The sequence below is a fragment of the Plutella xylostella genome, chromosome 28, assembly GCF_932276165.1.
Source record: "Plutella xylostella chromosome 28, ilPluXylo3.1, whole genome shotgun sequence".
In the NCBI taxonomy this organism is placed as follows: domain Eukaryota; kingdom Metazoa; phylum Arthropoda; class Insecta; order Lepidoptera; family Plutellidae; genus Plutella; species Plutella xylostella.
Genome location: NC_064008.1, coordinates 8773442 through 8798796, shown reverse-complemented (window position 1 = coordinate 8798796; position 25355 = coordinate 8773442). Strand labels below are relative to the sequence as shown.

General features: G+C 36.3%; 1 protein-coding gene across 1 annotated transcript; it reads left to right on the top strand.

Moving 5' to 3' along the window:
• Nucleotides 1–1771: 1771 nt before the first annotated feature.
• LOC119692076 (doublesex- and mab-3-related transcription factor A2) lies at nt 1772–24516 on the top strand. The gene is made up of 4 exons (XM_048631466.1): nt 1772–2156; nt 4832–4972; nt 6223–6340; nt 23499–24516. Exons 1-4 carry the CDS (start codon nt 2052–2054, stop codon nt 24293–24295), a joined length of 1161 nt encoding a protein of 386 aa, XP_048487423.1. The 5' UTR covers nt 1772–2051; the 3' UTR covers nt 24296–24516.
• Nucleotides 24517–25355: the final 839 nt, after the last annotated feature.

The window sequence follows — 25355 nt, the reverse complement described above, 5'->3', positions numbered from 1 at the left end:
CCACAGAGAATAGAATAGAATAGAATATATCTCTGTACGGACTGCAAGTTGTACAGAGAATTATTAAAAATGGCTATGAAACTATCAGCCAACGTCGATCGATAGAGCAACTTTTTCAGGCAATTCTGGGTTAGCAGCAGTGCTTAATAGTGCTTGTATTATAATGAAGTAGATATTATATTACGTGGACTTCTGACCAAGTTTATTATCTACGTAAAAAAACAAACTACTTACTTAGATAAACCCACTCATTGTAAAGTATTTGAGGCTATGTAGCATTTATTAAATAAACGGTTTTTCAGCACCGCTTTGTAATAGTTTGATCTTCCAGAATAGCAGCCGTATATCCTCTTATAGGGTGTTGCTAAGAAGAATCGTCTTTTGTTTTCAGCCGACGATATTTAGTACAAAGGAAAGAGCTCGAGTGTAGGACATTATGATGATAGATTTTAAGCACCTATATTAATATTATACATGTAGGTACCTACGTATGTAGGTAGACTTGAGAAGTCGGTGGATACTTACTTAGGGTGTCTTGCACAACAAAGTTAATCAAAATTAAATCTATGACCTCTTGCTCTGACATTATACTGTCAGAGCAAGAGACAAACTATTTTATTTTATTTAACTTTGTCGTGCAAGACGCCCTTAGTGTGTTAATGTTAACATCTTAACCACTTTTAATAACCTTTTCAGCAATAATATACTTACAGGCAAATTAAGAGGTTATTTATGCCTTCCTAGGCGACTCAAAGTTATAGGAGCTAGCCCTAAATTCACAAACTGAAACGAACCAATCGACCTGAAAAAGAAACATCCTGTACTCAAAACTGAAAACCCGACTTTATATACAGTACGAAGAGAATTTCAGTCGGTTTATACATTGATAATTACGTTGTCCCCCCCCCCCCGCGCTCGCTGCCCCGCGCCCCACCCCCGCATTGTGATTCAAATGGAATGCCAAGTAGATTGAAATATTTCAATTTGAAGGAACATTTCACCTCCACTCGGATATTGGAATCAAATTAAGAAATTAAGATGGGGGAAGCGTCTTGGGGAAAGTGTTGATGAGTTTTTTGGAGTTTTAAATTTCGTGATCGGTTTTTTTATCAGGTTTTTGTTTTATTGACTTGTTTTATAGTAAATTCTATTTTAAATTAAATTTGCTGGACAGAATTGGTAGGTAAGTGTAATGTTAAAAAAGAGAATAATAATTAAACGGTCAAAAATCTTGTGTATCATGTATACAACGTTTTAACAAACCTTTATGTGAAGATTTACCCGTGAGATAGAGATATAATCAGCAATGTATGAGACATGTTCAATTTGTTCATTTGGACGTCAAACCGCGTTAGTACGACGACCAACGAAACCTATCTCCAACTAAAATCTCATCAGGACAGAATACTCTCAAAATGCACTCCATATTTCTATTCATTCAACGCATTGAAAACCACACTGTCTAAACAATTAAACAAAAAAATACACAATAAAATAAACACAAAAAGAACGGAATCCCCGGCGCAAATAACAAACATAATTGTGTTTTTTTGTGCCCATTCAATAGAACCTTTGTCTGGCTACACAAAAACTCCATCTCAAAAAAGTCACCTTATAAATTAAGTTTCAGGATTCGCAACCACCAATCGCGCGCCAGAGGCGTGGTTTTCAAGCGTTGCGATTGGTCCACTCGATCCTCACTACTGACAACATTTTATATAACCGGATGATACAACATATACAGTTAACACTATAGTGCGAGAGGGATGCAGCTAGGTAAGAATACAGTGTTGGTTTCGCAGTCGCTGCGTCTCGCTCTCGCGCGCGTATCGCAAGTCAGTTGCCGAAAATGAGGCAACAGTGTAGCTTACAGCCTTGGCGCGTGACGTCGCCTTAAGTAGCGCGTTCTATTTGACAGTTTCGAATTTTAAATTTCGAACGACATTCATTTTTATTTTTAATCTGTTTTCAAACCAGCCAGCTCTCTTTGTAAGATGCAATAGTGTTTCGTTTCGGGTTGTTTGTTAGTGTTGATTGGACGTTGTGAAGGGATGGAGATGTCGTTGCCCAACGGAGTGGATGTGTCGCAGCTGGTCCAGCATCCAGTGCTGGCCGCGCTGCCGCCCTTCTTCCTGCGCGCCTCCGAGAGATATCAGGTGATTTGGACATGTTTTTGGGAATATTTTCTTATTTGTACTTACCTGTGTATAAAATACTCTACGTACCTGCAAATTAAATTTTAATGTAATACTTGCGAATTAGAATTACTTAACAGCCAAGGTGGCTGCGCGTTTAGCCTTAGTTAACTCTCGCAACAACTGGCCGAAAAAGCTACACAGTGCGAATTCTGATAATAAATGTAGAGTAAATCGTAGGTATGTAGTATCAATATGTTATAGGTATCTTATCTAACTACCTATCTACCTACTTGCATATTTTTTATTGAAGTGACAAAATAGGTAGATTAGTAAAAGTATCACCGAGGCTCCAACTTCTTTATACGCACATAACTCACAAGCCTTTATAGATATTATTACATACCTTGTCAAAGTATTCATTCAGAAACTGATACTTACTTTAAATTAATATAGGTAGGTAGGTACAGGTTAAAGGTAACGGTAACTTACAAGTGTATAATGTTAAACACCAACCGACATGACCTACAATACAATGTGAGCTATGAAAATAAGAACTCAACCGTCGCGTCGGCAGATTTGTGACGGACAACAATCAGGTCATCATCATCATCATCAGCCAATAATCATCCACTGCTGGACAATCAGTTATTCCATTCAATATTTATAAATGAGAGGACTGTGTGCAAAGTGTGAATAAAATTTGGTTGCCTAAGCACTAAGTGATACTTTATCACATTACATTTTTTTTTGGATTTAATTGTTTGGTTTATACCACAAATTCTTGGCTCATAATATCATCATTGGGTTATTTTCTTGTTTTAGTTAACAGAGCGGTTTTATGATTAATAAGTACATACATATACTACCTAGTAGACGGGCTATAGGTTTGAAGTTCTGTGATTAGTGTTTTAGTATCTTTATTTAAATACATAACGACGACGGACATACAAAAAATACTAAGGCACATTTATTCGAAAATAAGATATAAAAGATTACAAATTACATTGTTTAGACAGAAATAGTAAACTTTTAGTACCTTTAGGCCCATATTTCAACAACTATGAATTAAAGTTACCAGCAAGTATCAAACGTCCCCTAAATAACTGTATAAGAGTATAATACCTACTTAATAACAATTACCCACCAAGATACCATTTATTAAATGACCCACATAATTTGTGTCAAACCCTCCACGATACTGACACCTTGGCTTAAAGCTCCTAATGAAATATGAATCCCTGGTAACGTTATACTTTAATTATTTTGTTAGCTTTTTGCCCTAATGCAATTATACTTACTTACCTTTTCATTCATGCAGTATAATATTAGATTAAATGAAGTGTAATAATGGTATAACATTGTAACTTATTATTGTATTTTTGCAATTTGATACTAAACAGGAAATGTAGTTTTTTGGTTGTTGTGTTGGCTATTATACTTGTAGAGAATAATGAAATTGTTACACCTTAATAATGGGATTAGCTGTTTTTTGAACCTATAATGACGCTGTAAAATGTTGTAACATTATAACTGCGTGTCTTAATACGAATAGGCTATCCTTCAAAAGTTTAAAAAATATTTAGGCGTTTATGATTCCTACTTATCCGGGTTTTTTATGTTGGTTAGGGATTCTGAATCATTTTTAGATATTATACGTACTTAGGAATAGGTATCTTTCTCATTTAACATGTAGGTATTTCGACGAATCAATTAGCGGTAAAATGCTTCTATCGGAGATCGGAGAAGAGTTATTTGGAAAACAATCCGTAGCTTAGGTTTGTGAGTATGCTAGATTCACACATACGATGCTTAATGCCACTGGATATTAGGTAAAACTAAACTGTAGCACTTCCAGTCCTCCATATTATCATGTATATGAATTGTCAGCAAATTTTCACCGAAAAAATCTACATAGTCTCATCTCATACCCATATTGAACGTAAACTGAAAAGCTTTCAGAGTCAAGGTGAGGTGGGTGTGTCCATACATGACCTATTAACCTATTGTATATATTTATTTTATCTACCATTCCAAATCTAGTGTCCCGAAGATGATTACCAATTAATATCACTGAATTATATTTCTTAGTAGCTGTTCCCGCGCGCTTCGCTTCGCCTTAAAAAGTTTTCCCGTGGGAATTCCGGGATAAAAAGTAGCCTATGTTCTTTCCCAGGGTCTACACAGTATGTATACCAAATTTCATTCAAATCCGTTCAGTAGTTTTGGCGTAAAAGAGTAACAGACAGACAGACAGACAGACAGACAGACAGACACAGTTACTTTCGCATTTATAATATTAGTTAGGATAACAATGTTGAAACCTAAACTTTTATGCTTTAACTTTGTCAGCAAGGCACCGTAGCTAAGGCTGTAGTGAAGCTTGGGGCCGTGGGTTCGAATCCCGCCCAGGGCAAACATCTGTGTGATGAGCATTTGTTTTTGCCTTGTGTCTGTTTGTCGTTTATCTATTTAATATGTATCTATCTATGTATTTGTGTAGATATATCGGCTGTCCGAGACCCATATCACAGGTTCTGCCTAGTTTGGGATCGGATAGCCGTTAGTGAGATGTACCCACATATTTATTCATTGGTCGGTACTTCAGCAGATGACATATACCATTCCATTCCCAATCTAGTGCCCCGAAGCTGCTATCCAAGTAAAGCCAGCCTTTCCCTTCCATGTGCCGGCAGCGGACGCCGAAGTGTGCGCGGTGCCGCAACCACGGCGTGGTCTCCGCGCTGAAGGGGCACAAGCGGTACTGCCGGTGGCGGGACTGTGTGTGTGCCAAGTGCACGCTGATCGCTGAGCGGCAGAGGGTCATGGCTGCACAGGTAATGACGCTTTTTAGGAGTTAAGACTGTTTTTAACGGCATGAGGATTTCTTCACACAAGCGGCATATTCCACGCGTTACAATGAATAGTAATATGAATGCGTGCGGGGCCATCCTGCGTGCGTGATTAAATCCGCATGCTGTTAAACAGTTCTCAGTTAACAGCTTCGGTCTTCGCTTAATGAAATTGAGAAAATGTGATGGTGAAATTCGTAGTAGGTCGTAGCGGTTTCGTAGCGCGTTGTAGCGCTACGGGCTACGGCGTAGTAGTTTGCACATGATCATGAAATTATTGTGAAACTGCAGTTGCAGTTTTTATGAGATCTAGGGTACGTTTAGCTGCATAAGTAGTTATACACTTTTGTACACCTTGTCAAACTACCTACTTAATAAAACGTCAATGTTTGAATCGTTTGAATGAATGATTAGGCAGCTTGTGAGTAGGGCATGCAATACCGCAATACCGGTATTCGTAATACCGGGATCCCGTACAAAATTCCCGCTTTTTTCAATACCGGTATTGAAAGTTAATACCGGTATTGAAGTAATACCGGAATCGGACTTTTTTAGGCTATAAATAAAGCGATTAAGATTTAGTTAGCCTTGTGTGTGTATATACTGTGAAAGCGCACTTGTTCCCAACCGTTTAATGCAGTTTTCGGCTGCTAGAAATCTACTGTTGACCATGCGTAAACCGGCACCGGATGTAAAAAAATAGTTTATTCTAAAATTTAAACTCTAAAACTGATTTCTCGTAAAAATCTACAACAAAATACAGAATATGATTGCATTTTCTTGTTTTATTTTGATGTATACGACCTTTAAACACAGTATATGCCATTTATTACAAGGAAGTCTAATACCGGTATTAATACCGGGATCCCGGTATTGAGTTGTAATACCGGAACTCAATACCGGTATTGAAAATTGTTCCGGTATTGCATGCCCTACTTGTGAGTTAGACAAGGCACAAAAGTGTAGAGCTACTTGTGCAGTTGACAGTCATTGGTATGAAGTTTTTTATATTCTGTTACTAGTAAAAATGTAATGCTGAGGAAATCAGTTGTGAAAGGCAATGAACAGAGTTAATCTTGTTTCTCGCAAAAGACCTAGGCCGATAGTGGTAGGTATATTTGTGACTGGTGATGATAGGAATGAACGGCGTAGTGGATACTCTGCCGGTTATCTTTGCCTTAATAACAGTGAATATCCCAATAGACTGATGGATGACGTAGTACATGGGTTCGCAGGTGGCGCTGCGGAGGCAGCAGGCTCAAGAGGAGAACGAGGCTCGAGAGCTGAACCTCCTGTATGCCGGCCCGCCCGCTGCGCCCAACCACCACTATGAGATGAACGACGACTCTCCAGGTTAGTCATGAGCGCCTGGTACTTTTGTTTATGTGACGGGGTTGTTTTTGTATGAGACGTTACTGACCGGGCCGGAAGCTTTCTCTAGGTCAGTTATGAGCACCTGGTACTTTTACATTGTTTCTGGGTGTGATTTTGCTACACAGGGACATGGGCCTAAACAGCGACCCGACGACTTCGTGGTTGATTATGAGCATTCGTACTTTGCGTACTTACGGTTCATAGACATAAAGAGTTGGTATCGTTAATATTATGATTAAATATTAGAAGATAAGGTACTTCTGCATACCCACGTTGTATTTAATACGTAGCTGAAAACTAAAAATCAGTCATATGGACGAATACTTTGAATCGATTAATTATAGTTTACTTGAAATCAACCGAGAAAACCCACTAATGTTACTTTTTCAATTTACTCAATATCGCCGCCGGCGTTTTAACAAATAACCTTCACTTTAAACACATTATTTCATCAGCCCTCTCCCTGACACCCTCTTAAACTAGCAAACCCTACTGTCTCTCACAGCGCCTGGTAGTAAGAAGCTAATCTTGTCTCGCCGTCGGCGTTTCCGAACTTCTGAGAGACTCATTTCCGACCACGGCGAGAGTGTGGCTGGCTGGTGCGGAGAAAAATAAATGCTGGATGTCTATGGCTTGTTTCAAATTAAGAACGGTTTATTCGAAGCTATAGCTCTCTAGCATACGCTGTACAGAGTGAAAAGATTAGTCGGGCCTTGGAGGGAAACTACACTAATTACCTTCAAGTTAATGCATTCAGCTGCTCGTTAGATGAAATTTGTATGTGTTTGTATATAATGTATATTATCTACATAACAGAACATACAAATATAGTACCTAGTGGTCCTACTTACAAATTTTATTTTACATGCATTAAAATTGTTGCAAAAACAAAGACCGATTTCAAATGCATCCGTTTGGAAAGCCTGGCTGCAACGAGAACAATTGCACAAAGAACAAAAAAAGATTTTCAAAAAACGAACCCGGAACAATTTCAAAACGACGCCAATTAAAATCCGTTTCCTGCCAGTGTTGCCATTGTGGGACTGTCGCGGGTGTTGCCAGCCGACGGGGAAAGAGTAAAACTGTGTGGAAAGTGTAAAAAAAATCAAAAGCCGTGAAACAGCGAGGCCGTGAGTTATTGTGGCGACACGACGCCACTCGGAATAAGAAATATGTAGAGACTGTTACTATGAATATTGTGTAAGTTAGTTGGCCACAAGTGGCAATTTAATTATGGAGATTATCAAGAACGATGATACTGACAATGAAGAATATACCTACTTATTTTTGTGCTTAACTTAAAACTGTACTTAATATCGACGTGGTCTAAGATATACCTACTTACAAAACTTAAACGCAACCGCGCCGTTAAAACCCTGGAATCTAAACTACCAAATAATTTCATTCTTGCGTTCTTCAAGCAGTAACGTTGGACCTAATAATTTACTTACATAATATTACTGAATATATCACACTATAGTATAGCTTTCATATTACACGTCGAACGTAAAGCAACAGTTCTTAAATGAAACAGCCTTCTCCGTATATTTCTGTTTCTGTGTAGCAGTAACTGGGCTGCAAGTGAGTGCACGGCTGCGTGTTTCACCTCGTGTTACTGGCAATACACATAAATTCGGTATTTTTATAAATTCCCAGTCAGGAAAATTTGACACAAACCGTGTACTTATTTATATCGTTATTGCACAATTTTAATACATTTACTTTCATTATTATTATTTGCAACTAAATATACCACACACACTTTAACAGAAATCCCCGCGACCTATATTGTAAAAAAATTGCAACAATCTTTATATCAAAAAAGTGATTCCTCCATAAAATAAATAGCTTTATGAGGGATTCGTTGTTGAAATTTTAAAAACACAATAAGTACCTACCAAAGTATAAGTAAGTACATACTTATTTCAGAAACTTTTTAAAACATCGATAGAGACATCTCAAAACTAAAATATTTTCTCATAGTTACGCAATATGCCTGCAACACGAACTGTAGTTCTTTCACTTTGTTAATTCGACGTGAGACCCCGGAAAAGGTTTAAAAGTAAAACGTTAATTTGAATTTAGAAGCAGTCTGCAGAAACGGCTCTTTTTAACGTTTCCCTCCTTGCAAAATTGTTTTTAATTCGCTAACAGTTATGTAATTTGAAAAGGGAACGCTTTATTTTTCTATGAAATAAGCTTTTCAGTTTTAGATTCTTTTGAGGTTGTGTTCCGGTTAACCTTTTTGACGTAAGTTGTAAAGGATTTACGTAAATTAATTGAGATTTTGTTTTCAAGTAATGAATTCTATGCAATATACATAGATAACAATAACCTACCAATTAAAATTATATCATGAAACTCATTTGAACAAAACATTACTCGTTTATCCTATTGAAATATAATATCTTTAAAATCACAATATACATACGTACGTGCAGCTTCAAAACGCAAAAGTTAGAGGCTTTCATTCAACAACCAAATAGTAAACACTTATATAAGAGTCGTAGCCTCGTAAATATGATATAAAGTGAAGTGCGGTCTCCATATCGCTACGCTATGAAGCTGCCATAAGGGTGTGTGTGAAGGAATGCCGTATTGTCGTATATTGCCGCTACAATGTCATATCCGAGGGGACTGTAGACGCACATATTAAAATCTACTTAAATGTATGCAGGTTTATTAGAGAGATGATAATAATATTAATAATGTTAAATGAACTGCATGATAAAAATATGAAAGAAATAACGACTATTTGTCCTTAAACTAATAAAATGTAATGTAGGACCCAGAATGAAACCTTGTAGTACGCTAAATAATACTTGTGTAGTTGTAACTAGAGGCACTTTCAAACAAACATTTAGCTTTATTGTAGGTATCATTAGTGTTAGTTTGAGTATTTTTTTTTAACTTTTATAAGGTCAGTAATTACAGATTACCTACATGCCGTACATTCAAATGCATGGCCGGCCCATCAAAACACTTTTGTTTAATGAACCTACATTTCGTGAACTAAGCTTATTTATTTATTTATCGTATCATGCTAAGTATTTTCGCCACACTCTTCTTTACAGATAAAGCATTTAAGAAGGTTTAGTAAGTATTAAATATTATTACTGAATATGTAGAGGTTTAGGGTCTCCCTTCTAGGGTGCGTGTCGTGTCGGAATGCGATCGCGGCGGATGACGCTCCGTGGATACAATATTTATTATTTCATCTCTCTTGCCACAAGTTGCTGGGCTATTGGATTGTAAGGAAGGGTCGAATTGGAGAACTTTTTGAAATTAATACTTGATGTGATGCATGTCGTGATGGACTGTTATAATTTGTGTGCAGTACAATGTTTCTAAATGATATACATACAAAATACGTGTTAAGTAATAACTATGTGTCAAAATTTCATTAAACTTTTACTTTTACGATTATGATTTTTCAAACTATATTTAACGTACTTTCTTTTGTTTCGTTGATAGGCAAAATTTAAAACGTAATTTTTGAAATGATAAACATAAACTTATCCTAATCCTAATTCTAACCCTAAACCTAACTTATATTATAAATGCGAAAGTAACTGTGTCTGTCTGTCTGTTACTCTTTCACGCCAAAAGTACTGAACGGATTTGAATGAAATTTAGTATACAGGGTGTTGCAAAAAGGGTATACTAAGCCGAAACCTACATATGCAGCATGGTATATCTAAGCCTGAAACTGAAATCAGAATTTGAAAATTCGCGAATGGTCTAGACTTTGAGAAAGAACATAGGCTACTTTTTATCGCGGAATTCTCACGGGAAAACTTTGTTGCTCGCGGGAACAGCTAGTTTAAAAAAAGTTATTTTTATGTATTTACGAAAACCATTAAACACTGAAACAATACTTTATACTCATGAGTCTCACAGATGCACTGCGTATCGGAATAAGACATTGGAATTAAAACAGTAATAAACGGCAAGCAAGGCGATCGCATTCCACTGTGAAGGGTGAGCGCGGTATGCGGGGATGCTTTTATATCGCCTTTATTACACTTCATATATTTTATGTGCATATTATGTGTTATAATATGCACTTGTGTATAAAATGATAAGGTTAAACTTGGATATTAAGATGAAGTTAGAACAATGATATCATCAACATACGTAGATTAAATTTTATATGTCACAGTGCAGCCGAAACACGGCTTTTTACTTATTTATTACACCACTGTATGAAACCACGGGGTGCCTTTCATAAGCAACCTTTGACAGAAAACCTCTATGGTATGAGAACTCCCGGCTTATTCATAAAAAGAACGCACCCGAATTTGGTGAAACGCTTTCACTGCGTCCAATGACGAAGAACACTCGAAATTTATACGTGATGCTGTTGTAATATGATTGAAACTGCAATGAACGTTGAGCCAGTCTAGCGCAGCGGGGGTGTATTTTGAAATACAAAAAGTGTGTTCGAAATAATTTGATTGATTTAGTTTTAATTTCAAAAGAGGGAGCGCAATTGTTTGTCAATTCGATCGATGTGTGTAATTGACCTTCTAATTTAATGCGTTTTATCTCGGTGTTTGATTTATTAATTGAGTTGTGAAACTTTGTAGTGTAGTGTTGTTTTCACTTTATATGTAGGTAATTGAAGTACTTAGTGAATTCTGTAGGTACTTACTTATAATGAACAAAGCATAACTACTGTTCTAGATCATGGAAATTAGGTTTACTGAAGTGACAAAAAGAGCTATTGTAATTAGAGAAACAGTTTGTATAAGCAACAATAAGCAAAATAAATAATATAATCTTAGTAAAGTACAACACGCTCACCACTTCCATTCACAGTTTTTTCTCTCAAAAGTGGCAAAAAGTTAAATTTGCTACTTCCTTTAACATTTTTTTTGTTTATTTTGCTTCAATGGCCGTTGTTACGATGAATGAAAGAATTTGTTTCCACTCAATTAGATTTGTACGCGTTGTATAATCGGCTTTGCGTTATCCGTGTTACGAGAACCAATAGAGTTTTATTTCCAAGAAATCTATGGTTTGTGGTCGTTTTTTTTCATTTCATCTGAATTATTTTTGTCTGCGTCTTTTGCTTATAATATGTGTAAATATTTAACGATAGTTGAATCGTTTTCTTAGTAACCCGATAGTGCGAAATTCCGGAAATATTTTGTCTACGAATTAATGTTTACAAAGATATCGATATTTGCCGAATTATGGTCTGTAAACTTTAAAATGACTACATGATATTTACAAAAATCAAGGTTCGAATACTTAATTATTTAATCATGTTTGTAGTTAATTGTCAAGCGTCGGTTTTTCGTCTACATACAATGATTGGACGATTTTTGTCCCCAATAGACTTCAATAATCGGTGATTATTTTTACCCACAGCCTATTCAAGGATATCGAATGTCGTACCATTTGTGACATTGGCCAGTTGTGGTGACACTGCGACAATAGATTTGTACTCAACTGTGGGTTTAGAGGCGGTAACTCAATACTGGAGGGCCCCAGGGCTACACGGTATTATTGGTATGGTTTAGCTATTATTTCTACCTAATGGAGACTAAATACTCAACTTTGGACGATTACTATAAAAAACAAGGTCTTTATTTCAAATAAGTAGATTAAACAAACGCTTAAGTTAAAATTATTCTCAGATGACTGTTATTATCTGAAGACATCCTGCCGGAATTGACTTACGTAGTATTTTTACAACATTTCAATGAATAAAGGTTATATGAAGTTTTAGAACTAAATAACAATAACAATAACTAAGAACCTTCCTACAATAGAAGTTCATATAATATTTGTATTCCTAATTTGCAATAACGAGCATCCACCGACGGCCAACCTCATACATCTGCAAACTACATGTTTGCGGAAAGCCAATGGCTATTCAACTATTCAGTCCTACAAAGCAGTTCCTAAGCGATTATGTGGTCCTAGTACTTTCAATAGAACCTTTGTGTCTGTGAAGTGAGATACTAGACGACTGTATTGTTGGAAGAAATTGCATGTAATAAATTACCATCAGCATATGGCCTATATAATCATCATTTGCTGGACATAAACCTCTCCCAAGGATGGCTACAACTTTATAGACATAAAATTTTCGCGTCTCTAAAAAAATACTTTTGTTTCTACATTAACATTAATTATGTTTAGTAGTAAACATAGTTCCTCTACTTCGAATCTAATATAATTTCTGAATATTCTACGATAGTTGTTAGCTTGAATACGTGGGCTTATAAACGAGATAGGTACGCTTGGGAACGGCTATTCATGGCAAGATCACAAGTCGCCCGCACTTGACCATTCAAACATCGCTGCTCTATACAGCCCGGGCCTACAAACATCTACTAGCTTTCATGCTGTCCTGGTACATTCGCGTTCAGGAGTGTGTGTTTGAATTTCGCATCTGTATTGCGATAGGAAGAAAATCAAATGAGGCTGTTAATAAAACTTGAAAAATAGTTGTTTATGTTCTTATGTGTTCTACTATTATTTTATACCTATGTCCAGAATCTTATGAACATGATTAAATTCTTAAAGATTGATCTTGTGGTTACTGATTGCGTAAATTTACAGTAACAAACGAATAAGCGATAGAAATTGTCTAAGCATACATCTATGCTGTTTGCACATCCAAGTCACATCTCGGGTCTCGCTTTACTAATCAAATCCGATACCATTTTATTTCAAGTGACACTTGAGCGGTCTATCTGTCTCGCTCTGGCAGCCGTCGCGGTGTATCTGCCGGCCTGCTCGTGCATGTGAAAGTTGTCGAGTGCTGGAGTTCCGACAGAGAGTGGAAGTAGTGATGGGAGGTGGTCAATGATCATGCACTCACGAGCAATGTAAAAGTTCCAGTGCCAATAGCGCCCAATTACTCCTAAATGGAATATATCTACTAGATTAATGACGCTGTCTGCAATATTGAAGTAGGTACCTAAGTACATTTAATAGCGCATCAAAATATTACTAAATAAAAAGAAAAATATTATGTTGATCAAATTCTAAATTAAATGTTTATTTTTCATTTGGTGTCGACATTTTGTGAGTGGAACTTTTCCATTGCTAGTGAGTATACTGAGTGCCACTTTACATCAATATAATCTAAGTTGTATAAACCACCCATCCCTAGCTGCAGTAAGTAACCCGAGTCTGATCGTGTTGTTAGAATCGCGGAAACGGTTTTCTATTTAAACTCGTTTCCGTTAAAGGGTTTTTGAAATATCATTCCGTCGAAATCATTTTACCTTTCAACCGCCATCATTAGTTTTTATAACAGAAAATATAAAATGTTTGGTAAAATTGAATTCAGTTTGATTCGTCTTTACACTCTCTACATTTCTCTAATGTTAATGATTAAGTCTTCTTAAGTATATTTTATCAGTTAAGATTATTAACAAACTTAATGCTATCGTTAAAAAACAAAAATAGTTTGTATCTAACAAGAAATTCAAAAATAAAAAGCAATAAGTACCTAATTGATGCCAACACAAAGCTCGAAAAGCACAAAAGAATCAAAACACCACCGAACATTAAACCAAAATAAATTTAAAGAATTATTTCGAAAACACTCCAAATAATGACCACTTGAGTCGTTCATATTATGGCAACTTGTACCTTTGTGATACCAACTTGAGAAAAAAAGGTGAGGCTCTTACCAACCTTAACTGACCATAATTTGTGCAAAACTTTTTTGGAATCCTCTTTACATTTGATCTCTTTTTAGATGAGTAAAAAGGAAATCTTGTGTAACGTTACGTTAACATTCGATTTTCAACCTCATGTAGCTCTATAAAAAGAGTATATTTTACCTCTTTGGATCATTTCAAGTATTCTTGAGAGAGGGGCAGTAGAGTAATTGATGAAACCTTTTTAAAGGTGAGTTTTTTAGATAACTTGTTGATCGATTGTGGAATTTATATATTGTATTTTAAGGAGCATAATGCTGTATTTGTAGGCTGTATTTTTTACTGTCAATACTTTCTACTTAAACTTTATTCAGGGGTGAAATTGATACAGTCCTTACTGATATTACCAATTATTTTCTTTAGGGTTAGTAAAGTTTGGGTAAGTACCTACCTAATTCAATGTAATAAGTTACTTATGTTCTACAAAATTAAGGTACCAAAAATGTTTTGTCATCTAGGTGAAAGGATTAGCCAGTCAGAATAGCGTTAGTAGCTGACTGACCATGTTGCACCGGACATAATGTATTATGATAAAAAACGGATTAGCCAGTTAGAATAGCGTTAGTAGCTGACTGACCATGTTGCACCAGACATAATATGATAAAAAACCTACACCTACAGTCGAAACGTCCTTCGATGAAGGCTCTTTTCGTGCACCCTGTTGCCACTGCGTGTATACAGAATGTTACAAAAAGGCCACTTATGTAGAATGATCCCTTAACTCCCTTTCGGCTTAGTATACCACTTTCCAACACCCTGTATAGTCTGTATACCAAGAATGAGTCTAACTTGTTCCTCAAGTCCCAGCACAAGTGTACTCACTGTGTCGAGTTACTCAATATATTTGTTCAGTTGTATGGTTTCAAATGTTATTAGATTTTTGAACCGAGCTGTTGTTTCATTTAAGATGGAGCCGAATGTTGTTTGTTTTATATTTTCCCTATTTCCGAAACACATGAAGATTAGTTATAAACTTTTTGTTCAGCTTGTATTGGTTACAGGTGGAATATTCGTCTGCCAATTTGACAAAATTAAGTTTTAATTCGTGTTTTAATCAATACTTTTGTATATAATAATATGAAAAACAATAACGAGACGGTTGAAATTTTACATATTTTTTCGTTATTAGCGACGAACAACCCCCAAAGCAACTCAATTACTTACTCATCTCTTATCTAAAAATCTACCATGTGACCTTATCTATCCCTTGCACAATTACTTAACACAATTATAAACATGCAAAAGACCTCTACCCTTACAACATAATCAACGACAGTCTTTCTAGACTAAACCGAGTCCGCAATGCATTGCTGCGCGAGTAACAGTTTTGTACTCAAACTCAACGCATTCGCTTCAATGTATACCTACTCACCATTGCTTTATTTATTTACAGTCGTAAGAAATAAGTGGGAATGAATACAGTAGAGTAACTCTACCTTGATAAAAAGTGAAAGACCGAGGGTTGTCAAGCAGCATCGGTACGTTTAATTCAACGAGATTGCGTCGCGGTTAGAAACATACTTTTTCGTAAACTACAGTGACCTCTTTCCTTAGATTTACAATATACAGACAAGATGTAATGTCAGTGCAAAATTTAAGTAAAGTTTCAACTTCTACCACTAAGCTCTTATTTTGAATTAGTTCGGTTAGAAGATTTGTGACCTTATTCATTGGTACAATGGTTATCTTAGGTTGAACTTAACACGGTTTGACAGTGAACAAAATGTGGTCAGTTTTTGCATGTTGTGTTGTGACACTTCATCTTGTCCGTATATTGTATAATCTAAGCCGCCCTGTTATCTCCCCTCGCAGTGGATGCAACAGTCACACTCGAGGGCCCTGATTGGCTGTCAGCGACAGGACTCAGGACTCAGGAGACACGCGGCCGGTGCTCAGCTGTCTAGTTGAGGTTGAGTACTAGGTGATCTAACAGGGCGTATTACATGGGCATTGTTGAGAGGTTTGCTGGGATCAGAGATATGGGGTAAGAATTATAGACTTTGTAAAATAACGATTAAAATTTATGTCAATAATAAACGGATATCAAAATTTAGGGTACAAAATTTCATGCAAATCCCTTATCTGTTATTATCTTAAGGCCCTGTTACATTATGTCTGGTTAGTGGCTACGTGCTAGATAAAATACATGCTGTCACTGTCTGAAAAATTATGAAAGAGTGTGACAGCATGTATTTTACCCGACAGGTAGCCATTTTCCAGACATTGTGAAACGGGCCCTTAGTATTTCTATTTACTAGTGTATTACTTAGCAGATCATCGATCATAAATAGGAACATCTACTTAATTAAATAAAATATCATCACCATTGCAACACTATCCTCACAACAAACACTCTTCAGAATTGCAAAATTGGATGAAAATTTTAATAAAAATCGGCTTTACTCCCAGTTTCACCCGTAATTCTGCAAATGAATTTAACTCTTACACCCTAAAAGTTACGGTGTGTATTCCAGGCCACGTTTGAAGGGTAGTATAATTTGTTTGGCAACAATAGGTGGGATCGCGAGTATTGAGTACTGTCGTGTGTTTAATTTAATATAGTTCGATGCTCGGTGATGTCTCAGGGCTGCCCAAATATTACAATAATGATAATACAGGTTTATAGTTGTTGCAGACAAATGGAATATTTATGGTTGAATCTCTGAAATCTGAAATGTTCGTCACAGAAATACGGAAAACAAATAAAAGTCTGTAATGGTATATTTAAACACCATATAAGCATAGACAATGGACAATTAGACAGTGAGACATATACCTAAGAGGTTACACGTCATCCATTCTATTACTGATGATATTAGCTAGAGCACATGAGATTTCAGTGAAGTCTACACTAGGCAAAGCCTGTATTGCAATCATTTAACTATTCATCAAAAACAATTCACATGACAAATAAATGAACTCGGACATTATGTTTCCTCTGCAAGCATCTGGTACCGATAAAATTAATTACAATTGAAGTGATTATGATCAAGAGTTGTTGAAGTAAATTTAAAATCCCTGTGTCAGTGACAGCCCTACTAATAGACTCCGTATAATTGCATTGAAACTAACTCCAAATTCAGATGCAACCAGCCACCCTCACCAATAGCAACCAACCCTAACCCTAAAGCAATTAAGTACAAAATACCTTAAAACTGTTCATAAATAATGGTATGACCGAACAATTGGTCGTATTGTTACCTCCCGTCGATTCAAAGTTACTACAGAATGCGCGATCCAATTTTGAAAATTGACTTTTAATTTTGTTTCTGTACGGTTTAAATTTGATTGGTGGGTTTCGACTCTTAATAATAGGTGTCGTGCACAATTTGGAGGGTGGCTATTCCGGAGCGCGCGGTATTGTCCGCGCGGTAATCAGCCGAGAATAGCCCCCCACAGGGGTTAAAGATATTTCATTTGTAAGGTTAATCCTCGCATCTGACTAAATTGAAACTGATGTCGTCGTAATATTTGGGCTGTTTCTTCATTTGTTTTATATTGTGCCATCAAGCTTTGTATAGGTATTGGTTGGCTATATTTCATTCTTTATAACAAATTATGACGACATCTTACCAATAGGTACGTAAGAAATTAGGTAGTAGTAGAAAATATTAAGTTTGTATATACTGTTTCTTTACGGAAAACCAAATGTTGGACTATTAAAGTGTAGTTACAGAACACGTATGTTATAAAAAACTCATCTGTTCAAATCACTATTAACATTAAAAAACGTATTTTTTTATTAAAGACAACAAAAAAGTAATATACCTACAAATTGACCGACACTGACAGCGGTGAGCCGGCGCTCGATCAAAACGGCCATTAAATAAAAACGAAAGGTTTTTTTTAATTGGGGCAACATTTCCCCTCGCTTGTGAAACATTCCCCTTAAGTGCCTCTCCACTGACCGACGGGACTTCATTAAGGCGCGGTCAAGTCTGAAAACGATGGATTTTGGATGGAAACGTGGTACCTTAATGTTTTTCATCTCTTGGATTGATAAATACAAAATAATATAATATTATGTAGGTACTTGACACACAGACAGCAACAAGAAAAAATATACAAAATAATACAATACAAAACAACAACAAAAATACAAACAATTATAAGATTTACTGGAATGTATTGACAGTTTTTTTAAATAAATAAGTTGGAGGACTGTAATCTATGGTTGGATGATATGTTTTTTTTTTAAACTTCTACTGTAATAGGTGTGTTAAAAATAAGAGAACGAGAGTTCATCATAGTTGTAAATAAAATAATTAAATTATTTCTTAAAATTTCCGCTCTGCTGGATGCTGAATTTCATTCGATGTTCAAATTCAAAAGGCTTTTTAAATCCACAAACTAAAAGCAACTGGCACATAATGTGTAAAGCCTCTTTACAGAAAAAAGAAAAAAATATTAACTGACCAGACTCACTATCGCCTGCAGTATAAAGTTTTCAATATGAATCTGGTTCCGTAGTTACATAATATAAACCATAATCATTAAATATCATTATTAAAGAATCAGTCAATGTACCTTTCTAATAAAATTACCTACTGCTTCATGCTTAGTTCTTAAAATATAACCTACACATTGTTAGTATATACTTATAAATGGGTGGCCAAGTGGCTATTGGATATTAGAAAAATATTCGGGTAAACTAATCTACTTATATTTTACAGCGTAACCCTACTAAACTGCAAAGAGTTTGCTAAATTGGCCATGCTAACTTTCTGAACAAGAATGAAATGCTTAAAACCATTTCGAGGAATATGCTTCCAGTTCAACTTCTGGTCATCAGATTTTAAATTAGGTCTCTATTTTTTAAATTATTCAATAAAAACTAATAACCTTTCTATGACGTCACATTAGGATCATAGAGTATAATATATTAGGATATATGCACAGAATGCATTTGCCTACAAAACTAAAGTAAACGTCAAACGTCAATAAACGCAAACCTCATGTACTCTGTGAACCTCACAGCCCGTGTCACCCGTGTGCACAGAGTAGGTGCCCGTGTGTTTATTTCTCTTTATTGATTTAATTTATTTATTTTCTACCTTGTTTTGAATCTCTACTACGAATAAATAATAAACCAGTGGATACTACGATGACAACAAGAACAGAGATAGTATTTCTTCAGTGAGTATTATTGCTTCACAGAGTATTATTTGTAGGTTAAGAGTTAGATGACAGATGACAATGACATTCTACCTCACTGACGTTAAGTGACACTTGCTTTTTTTGTGGCGCAGGCAAAGATATTTATTTTAGTATCCGTTCTGTGACGTCATACATCCATTCAGCCGGCCAAATTTTAAAATTATATTAAAAATAGTTGTAATGAATAAAAATCAAAAATAACGAAATTAGTTTCTTAAAATGGTCTATATTTTCAAAATAAATTATAAAAAATACATATCATAAATTGGTAGCATGGCCAATTAACGAATAAAATATTACAGAGTTTCTCCGGTATTTTTTTTCACATTCAGTTATTCTAACTTGATAGCGGCCATTTTGTTTTTGTTTTCCCCGGCCGCGAGTGGACGTTGCTTTGTTTTTGTCGGTTTTTAAATTAATTTCGGGGAAAAGTTTTTCTTTATCGTTATTATATTTCCTTCGCTTTGATGCAGTGCTGTTTGCTGGTGACTACTTTTGTAAAAGTTCATTTTCAGTTTACGTTCCTGTGTGGTTTGTCGGCATGATCGGTAATTATAATTATAGGTACTACGTTAACTTAGGTACACATACACAACCTTCATCCACCACTGTACTATTGGTCTAAGTATACATTCTTAATAAATCCGCCATGGGTCTCGGTTGCTGTTTCGGCAGCAGTCGTTAAGCCTAGTCAGAGTCCTTCGGGCGGCTTGAAAACATCTGACAGTCGGGTTGCCCACTTACCCGACAACTCTCTCAGCACAAGCTTGCTCCCTTCGGTCCATCAACCCGCCCTAGGCCAGCGTGGTGGACTAGGCCTAAGAGCTCCTTAGGCTTTTAACTTTAAACACAAATTTCTCTCAGGATCAAAAGCTCGCGCGGAAAAGCAAGTAGTATCTAATATCGACCTATTACCTAATTCAGTGCATATATTATGTAATCTGTCCCAAGTTGACACTGTAGGTAACGCGATAAATGGCAAAAAGCCAAACCGTAACCTACAAATAACGTATTCCCCCACCCTTTGTTTCAACAGAATAAAACATTAACAATACAGCAGATTAATTCAGCGCAAACACTAACTATATAGCATTTGTACCGCGTACACCCGTGCTAATGGCTTTCGCTACCATTGTCCAAGTGATTTATATGGCCGTGCAGCCGACGCGGTGCAAGCACTTGTTAGCAGGGCTGTACGTATGAATAGTGATGCACTGTGTTTAAGTGATGTGCTCGGTTTGTGCGAGTTTAAATTAAATTCATTGTAAGTTGTGAATTGGTTTCGGCGTAATGAGGTCAATAATTTGTTGCGCGGTCAGCGGATAAATCGTCTTTTGTTTTTGCAATCGAGAAATGGTTTTCAGGTGTTTAAACTTATTCATACTACTAACATAAATTGTTTTATTACAATGTTATCTTAAGTATAGAAGTATCTACTCATTTTTAAGAAATGGAATTTGAGGCCATTTTCAGAGACACGGATTGGTGGAAGATCCAGGGAGAGACCTTTGCATAGCAATAAGACACAATAAGTTAATAAAAAAATTAAAAGTACTCATACTTTTTATATTTCGTGATCAATTACAATAAAACCATATCAAAAAGATTTAAAATAACAAACAACAAAGGTACAATGCAAAACAAACACTTAAACTGAACACAATATGATATTATTTACAACTAGCAGATGTCTATATTAAATTCATTTTTTAATTTCAATACGATACACCATCCCTTGCATAAAATAATTCAAAATTAGACTTTATCAACATGCCCATGAGTAGTTATTTCAAAAGCTATAGATTGGCAAGTTGCTTGGCGACCCTCCTTGCGGGGTGAAAGACGCGGAGGGGACGAGGTACCCAAGACGACAGCGGGTAGCGGGAGGGTAGCGGTGGAGGGGAACGCGTGCACTGCATGTCATTGTTACGGCAGTCTCGGCCGCGCAGCCGAGGCGGCCACATGTCTTATATAGTCTGTCATAATTTGAGTGCGACCCACATGAGATCATTGATCCTGAGACCATTAGTCTTAGGATGAGTGTTGAGGCCTTTTTAATATTATCATTATATTATTATTAGGTATCTATAATTCGTCAACAAAATAACGTTAAAAACAACAAATCGTATAATGTCTCAATATAGGGGCTTCTTGTAGAACAGCGTACCGGATCAGTCATGCTACGCGGCTAAAGGTTGGTACTGCGCAGTCAGATACGAAAAAGTAAACAACAAAGACGAAGAGTCCATATGACAGTGCGTCAGTTGTCAGTTCTTGTAACTAGGAAAGCAACCAAAATTTATGTGATTTAATGAAAGTAATGAATGAGCAAAACACAGAGAAAAATTACAAAATTGATGAAATTTTGAAAGAAAATGGTCATATCGTGCTTCGCCTACCCCCATGCCACCCGGAATTAAATCCTATTGAACTTGTGTGGCTCGCAAGAACGTCGATTGACTCTAACTTAGATAAAGAGATAAAAGACTTAGAGTTGCTTTTCTCTAATTATTCGCCTGAAAAGTGGAGAAATTGTGACGACCATGTCATAAAAAATTAAGACGAATATTATAAATCTGATAGAGTATTTGACAATGTATTGGACAGGTATGTTATTGTTTATTTATAATTTAATGTAAATTAAACATAAAATATTATATGTGTACACTGAACTAATATGACTGGCGTACTCTAGTACATTATACTTCAAAGTAGGTATAATGTTTTTTGGTTTTTGTCTTAGATTTATAATTGAAGTTAATGAAAACGATGATGAAGATGAGGATGACGACGACGATGAACAAGTTAAAACAGAGAGTGAACATGAAGGTGACATGGAAATTGATTTATAAAATAAAACACTTTTACATAAATAAATTCAAATTGGTAGATATTCTGAAGATAAACATCCAAATTTTTATGCTGTCAAACTATAAATTTTAAGCTAAATATGACATTTACGGGAACACTCATAGAATAAAATTTTACTTACGTCAGAAATAGTTACAAGCTATCGCGAGATTAATCCGGGCACACTTTTCTACGTGTGTAGCATGTCGTGCTACCTCGCCCCCGCCACTTCTTTCACCCCGCAAGGAGGGTCGCCAAGTAACTTGCCACATTATACCGTTTTCAAGAAATAAGGTTCAATGTTAAATAAATGAAAACTTTTCTTTCTTTTTTCGACCCGTATAGGTATAATGAGATTCAAAATGGCCAGTGTGTGTGTTTTTTTACAGAAAAAAGTTTTTGTGTGTTTGTAAATGGCGTATTATTTTAATGAAATCTTTTGATATTATGAAATGCTTGCGCGGGCGTGCTTGAGCTTTTATTTTCAAACAAAGAACTAAAAAGCACAGTTTTTTTCTTCTTTCAAGGTGTAAGCGCTATATTATATGTTCTGAGTTTGAATTCGATCGTTATGTTCGGTTTCATTTGTTTTATGCCATATTCATACTACTTCATACTATGGACTTTTATGTAAAGTTTGGAAAGGATGTGGTGTAAGCATGGTTTGAGTGTCTTTTACCATAATTATCTTTATTCAGATGAAAGAAAAGGAACGCACTACAAATATTTAGTATATATTTTCTTTCATAATGTACTTACCCGTTTTAAATAATACACTAGTGGACTGGATAGGTACAGTAAAGTGTAATTTTATTTTCCGTTACCAAAGAATTCAAAAACCTTTATGTATACGATTGAGGTGTTAGCCTCACGATAATGCACCTCCTTTGGTTTGAATATTTATTCTGAGAGTGCACATAGGGCCTCTCGCTCGCACCCGCGACGGCGCTTAAAACAATAACTTCCTCCATTAAATTTTCACACATGAATGGGAGCCAAGTTTTTTTCTAATTGCTGGCTGGAAACACAATGAATTTGAATCAAGGGCCTACCTCGATATTGTTGAACGTTGACTCGTATTGCCGAGGTGCTAGGTTGGAATTCGTTTGCGTAAACACTATTGTAATTGAATGTTTGGATGGAGACGTAAGATGTTGTGCTTTTCCCTGTCTGCTACTTCTTAATGGGCTCGTATTTTCAGTGTAGGGACTTTAGCGCCTATTGTGGTGGTGACTGGTGCTTCAAGTGTTCTTACTTTCTTAACTAAAATCAGTGTTTAGGGCGTAATATACTTTTGGATCTCTTGACATATGAATGAGTACCTACATTTCAGCAGTTAAACACCATAACTTATTTTCCTGGATGACCAATCTCTACCATTCCAAATACTCACTCAAGCTGTAGTCAACACCCCAGTAACACCAAATTCTCTTTGCCAACAGTTCAGAAGCGCGCTCGCATCACCGAGGTCTGCCCCAGCCCGTCGCCTGAGCAGCCTCCGGAGTCGAAGACCCCCGGCCCCTCGCCCCCCCTCGCCTCCCCGCCCCCCGCCAGCCCCTCCGACCACGAGCTCAACGTGGAAGAAGAACTCGAAGACCAATCAGAAGCCTCCAATCTTACCCCAGAAAACTTGTCTATGAAGGAACCCCGAGTCGAAGAGATCAAGAAAGAAGAGGAGGAGAAGTGGGTGGAAAACCCAGAGTTTAAATACAAGATGTTCAACCGACGCGAGAGAAAGGATAAGAATGACACACCGTCTCTTTCTCGCGATGATATCCAAGCTGAGGACATGACGACGCCGCCGCCGTTCCAGAAGTCCCCAGTTGATGTGCTAATCAAGGTGTTTCCTAGACGAAGCCGCACTGACATTGAAGCCACATTGTCCCGATGCAAGGGAGACGTGGTGGCAGCCATGGAGATGATGATATCCGGCGCCGACCAAGCACCAAACCCTTACCCCATAACTCAAGAGTCACCACCGTATTTACAAAACCAGTACCAGTCGAAATCCGCTTTCTCCCCGCTGTCCAACCAGAGCTTCAAGTTCTCGCCTTCTAGAAGGTTCCTGACGCCTCCCTACAGCGGCACTGGGTACTTGCCGACGGTCATCCGTCCTCCTCCGGAGTACCTATCCTCGTTCCTTCCTCCATCAGAGCTGATGTACGGCCGGCAGATGCAGCCGAGTCCAGGAACCTCGCCCAGGTCTGACAACACCAATAATGAAGGGTTCTCTGATTAGGGGTGCGGTGCACACTGGACTGTGTTGTAAAGAGGTTCAGTGCATAGATTTTGGCGAATGGATAAAGCTAGTTGGGAGTAGGGTCATGGTCAGTTGCCAACAAAACTGTTTTGACTTTGTAAACTGTCTATACTAGAGTCACTATAATAAGCCAATAATGACAACAGCATGCAAAATTGTAAAACATAATTATGTAGAATCCAAAAGGCACACTGTATAAGTTTGCCATTTGATATGAGGCCTATTTTACTCTGGGTATTGTATTAAACATAAACGTTGCCTTTACTATTTTGGAGACATTGAGAATTAGTTTTCACATTAATTTTTACTATCAATACTTTAAGTTATGAACTGTCATAAACTAAAATATTTTTCAGTTTTGGCTTTGTGTGAATAATAGCCACTATAAAAAAGTGGTTACAACAGATGTTAAAATTATTGAGAGAGTAAGTAGGTACTTTAGACAAATAGTTTATAAACCTCAATATCGAATAATCATAATAGTCACGTTCAATGTTATTAAATATTCATTCATAATAATGCATGAATTTATTTTATCATAATTTTGTAAATACTAACATTTAATGAATTCAAATTCATTGATTTAACAGAGCAAATTGACAAAGTTATTTTAGATTTTTCATCACTTTATGTTTATAATAATTATGTATGTAGATAAAGAAGTAGCACATACCTATCTACGTAATTTCATATTCGTATATTATTATAATGTTTAAGGATAGTTAGATCACAAATTAAATATATATAAGGTTATACAGACATCCTTCATCATTTACTAGGCTATTGCTATAACGTTTTCGATGAACCAGTAACATTGAATTAATACTCTCTGTATGTACCTTTGTTTCTATCTAAATTCATACTTATTCGTTTTAAGAAAGATTTGAACAATTACATTTTATTTAAGTAAAAAATGCGTTTAACGCTGTTTTAGCTGTAAATAAAGTTTTGATTTTAGTATAATTGTAAATATTCAAATGTGCTTTTATGAGTATACCGACATAGGAAATAAGTTCTCTTTATTCAATGTCTATGTATT

Coding starts and splice junctions, on each gene's coding strand:
- LOC119692076 (XM_048631466.1), top strand. CDS start 2,052: ATGGAGATGTCGTTGCCCAACGGAGTGGATGTGTCGCAGCTGGTCCAG. Junction 4,973..6,222: donor AGAGGGTCATGGCTGCACAG/GTAATGACGCTT, acceptor ATGGGTTCGCAG/GTGGCGCTGCGGAGGCAGCA. Junction 6,341..23,498: donor GATGAACGACGACTCTCCAG/GTTAGTCATGAG, acceptor CTTTGCCAACAG/TTCAGAAGCGCGCTCGCATC.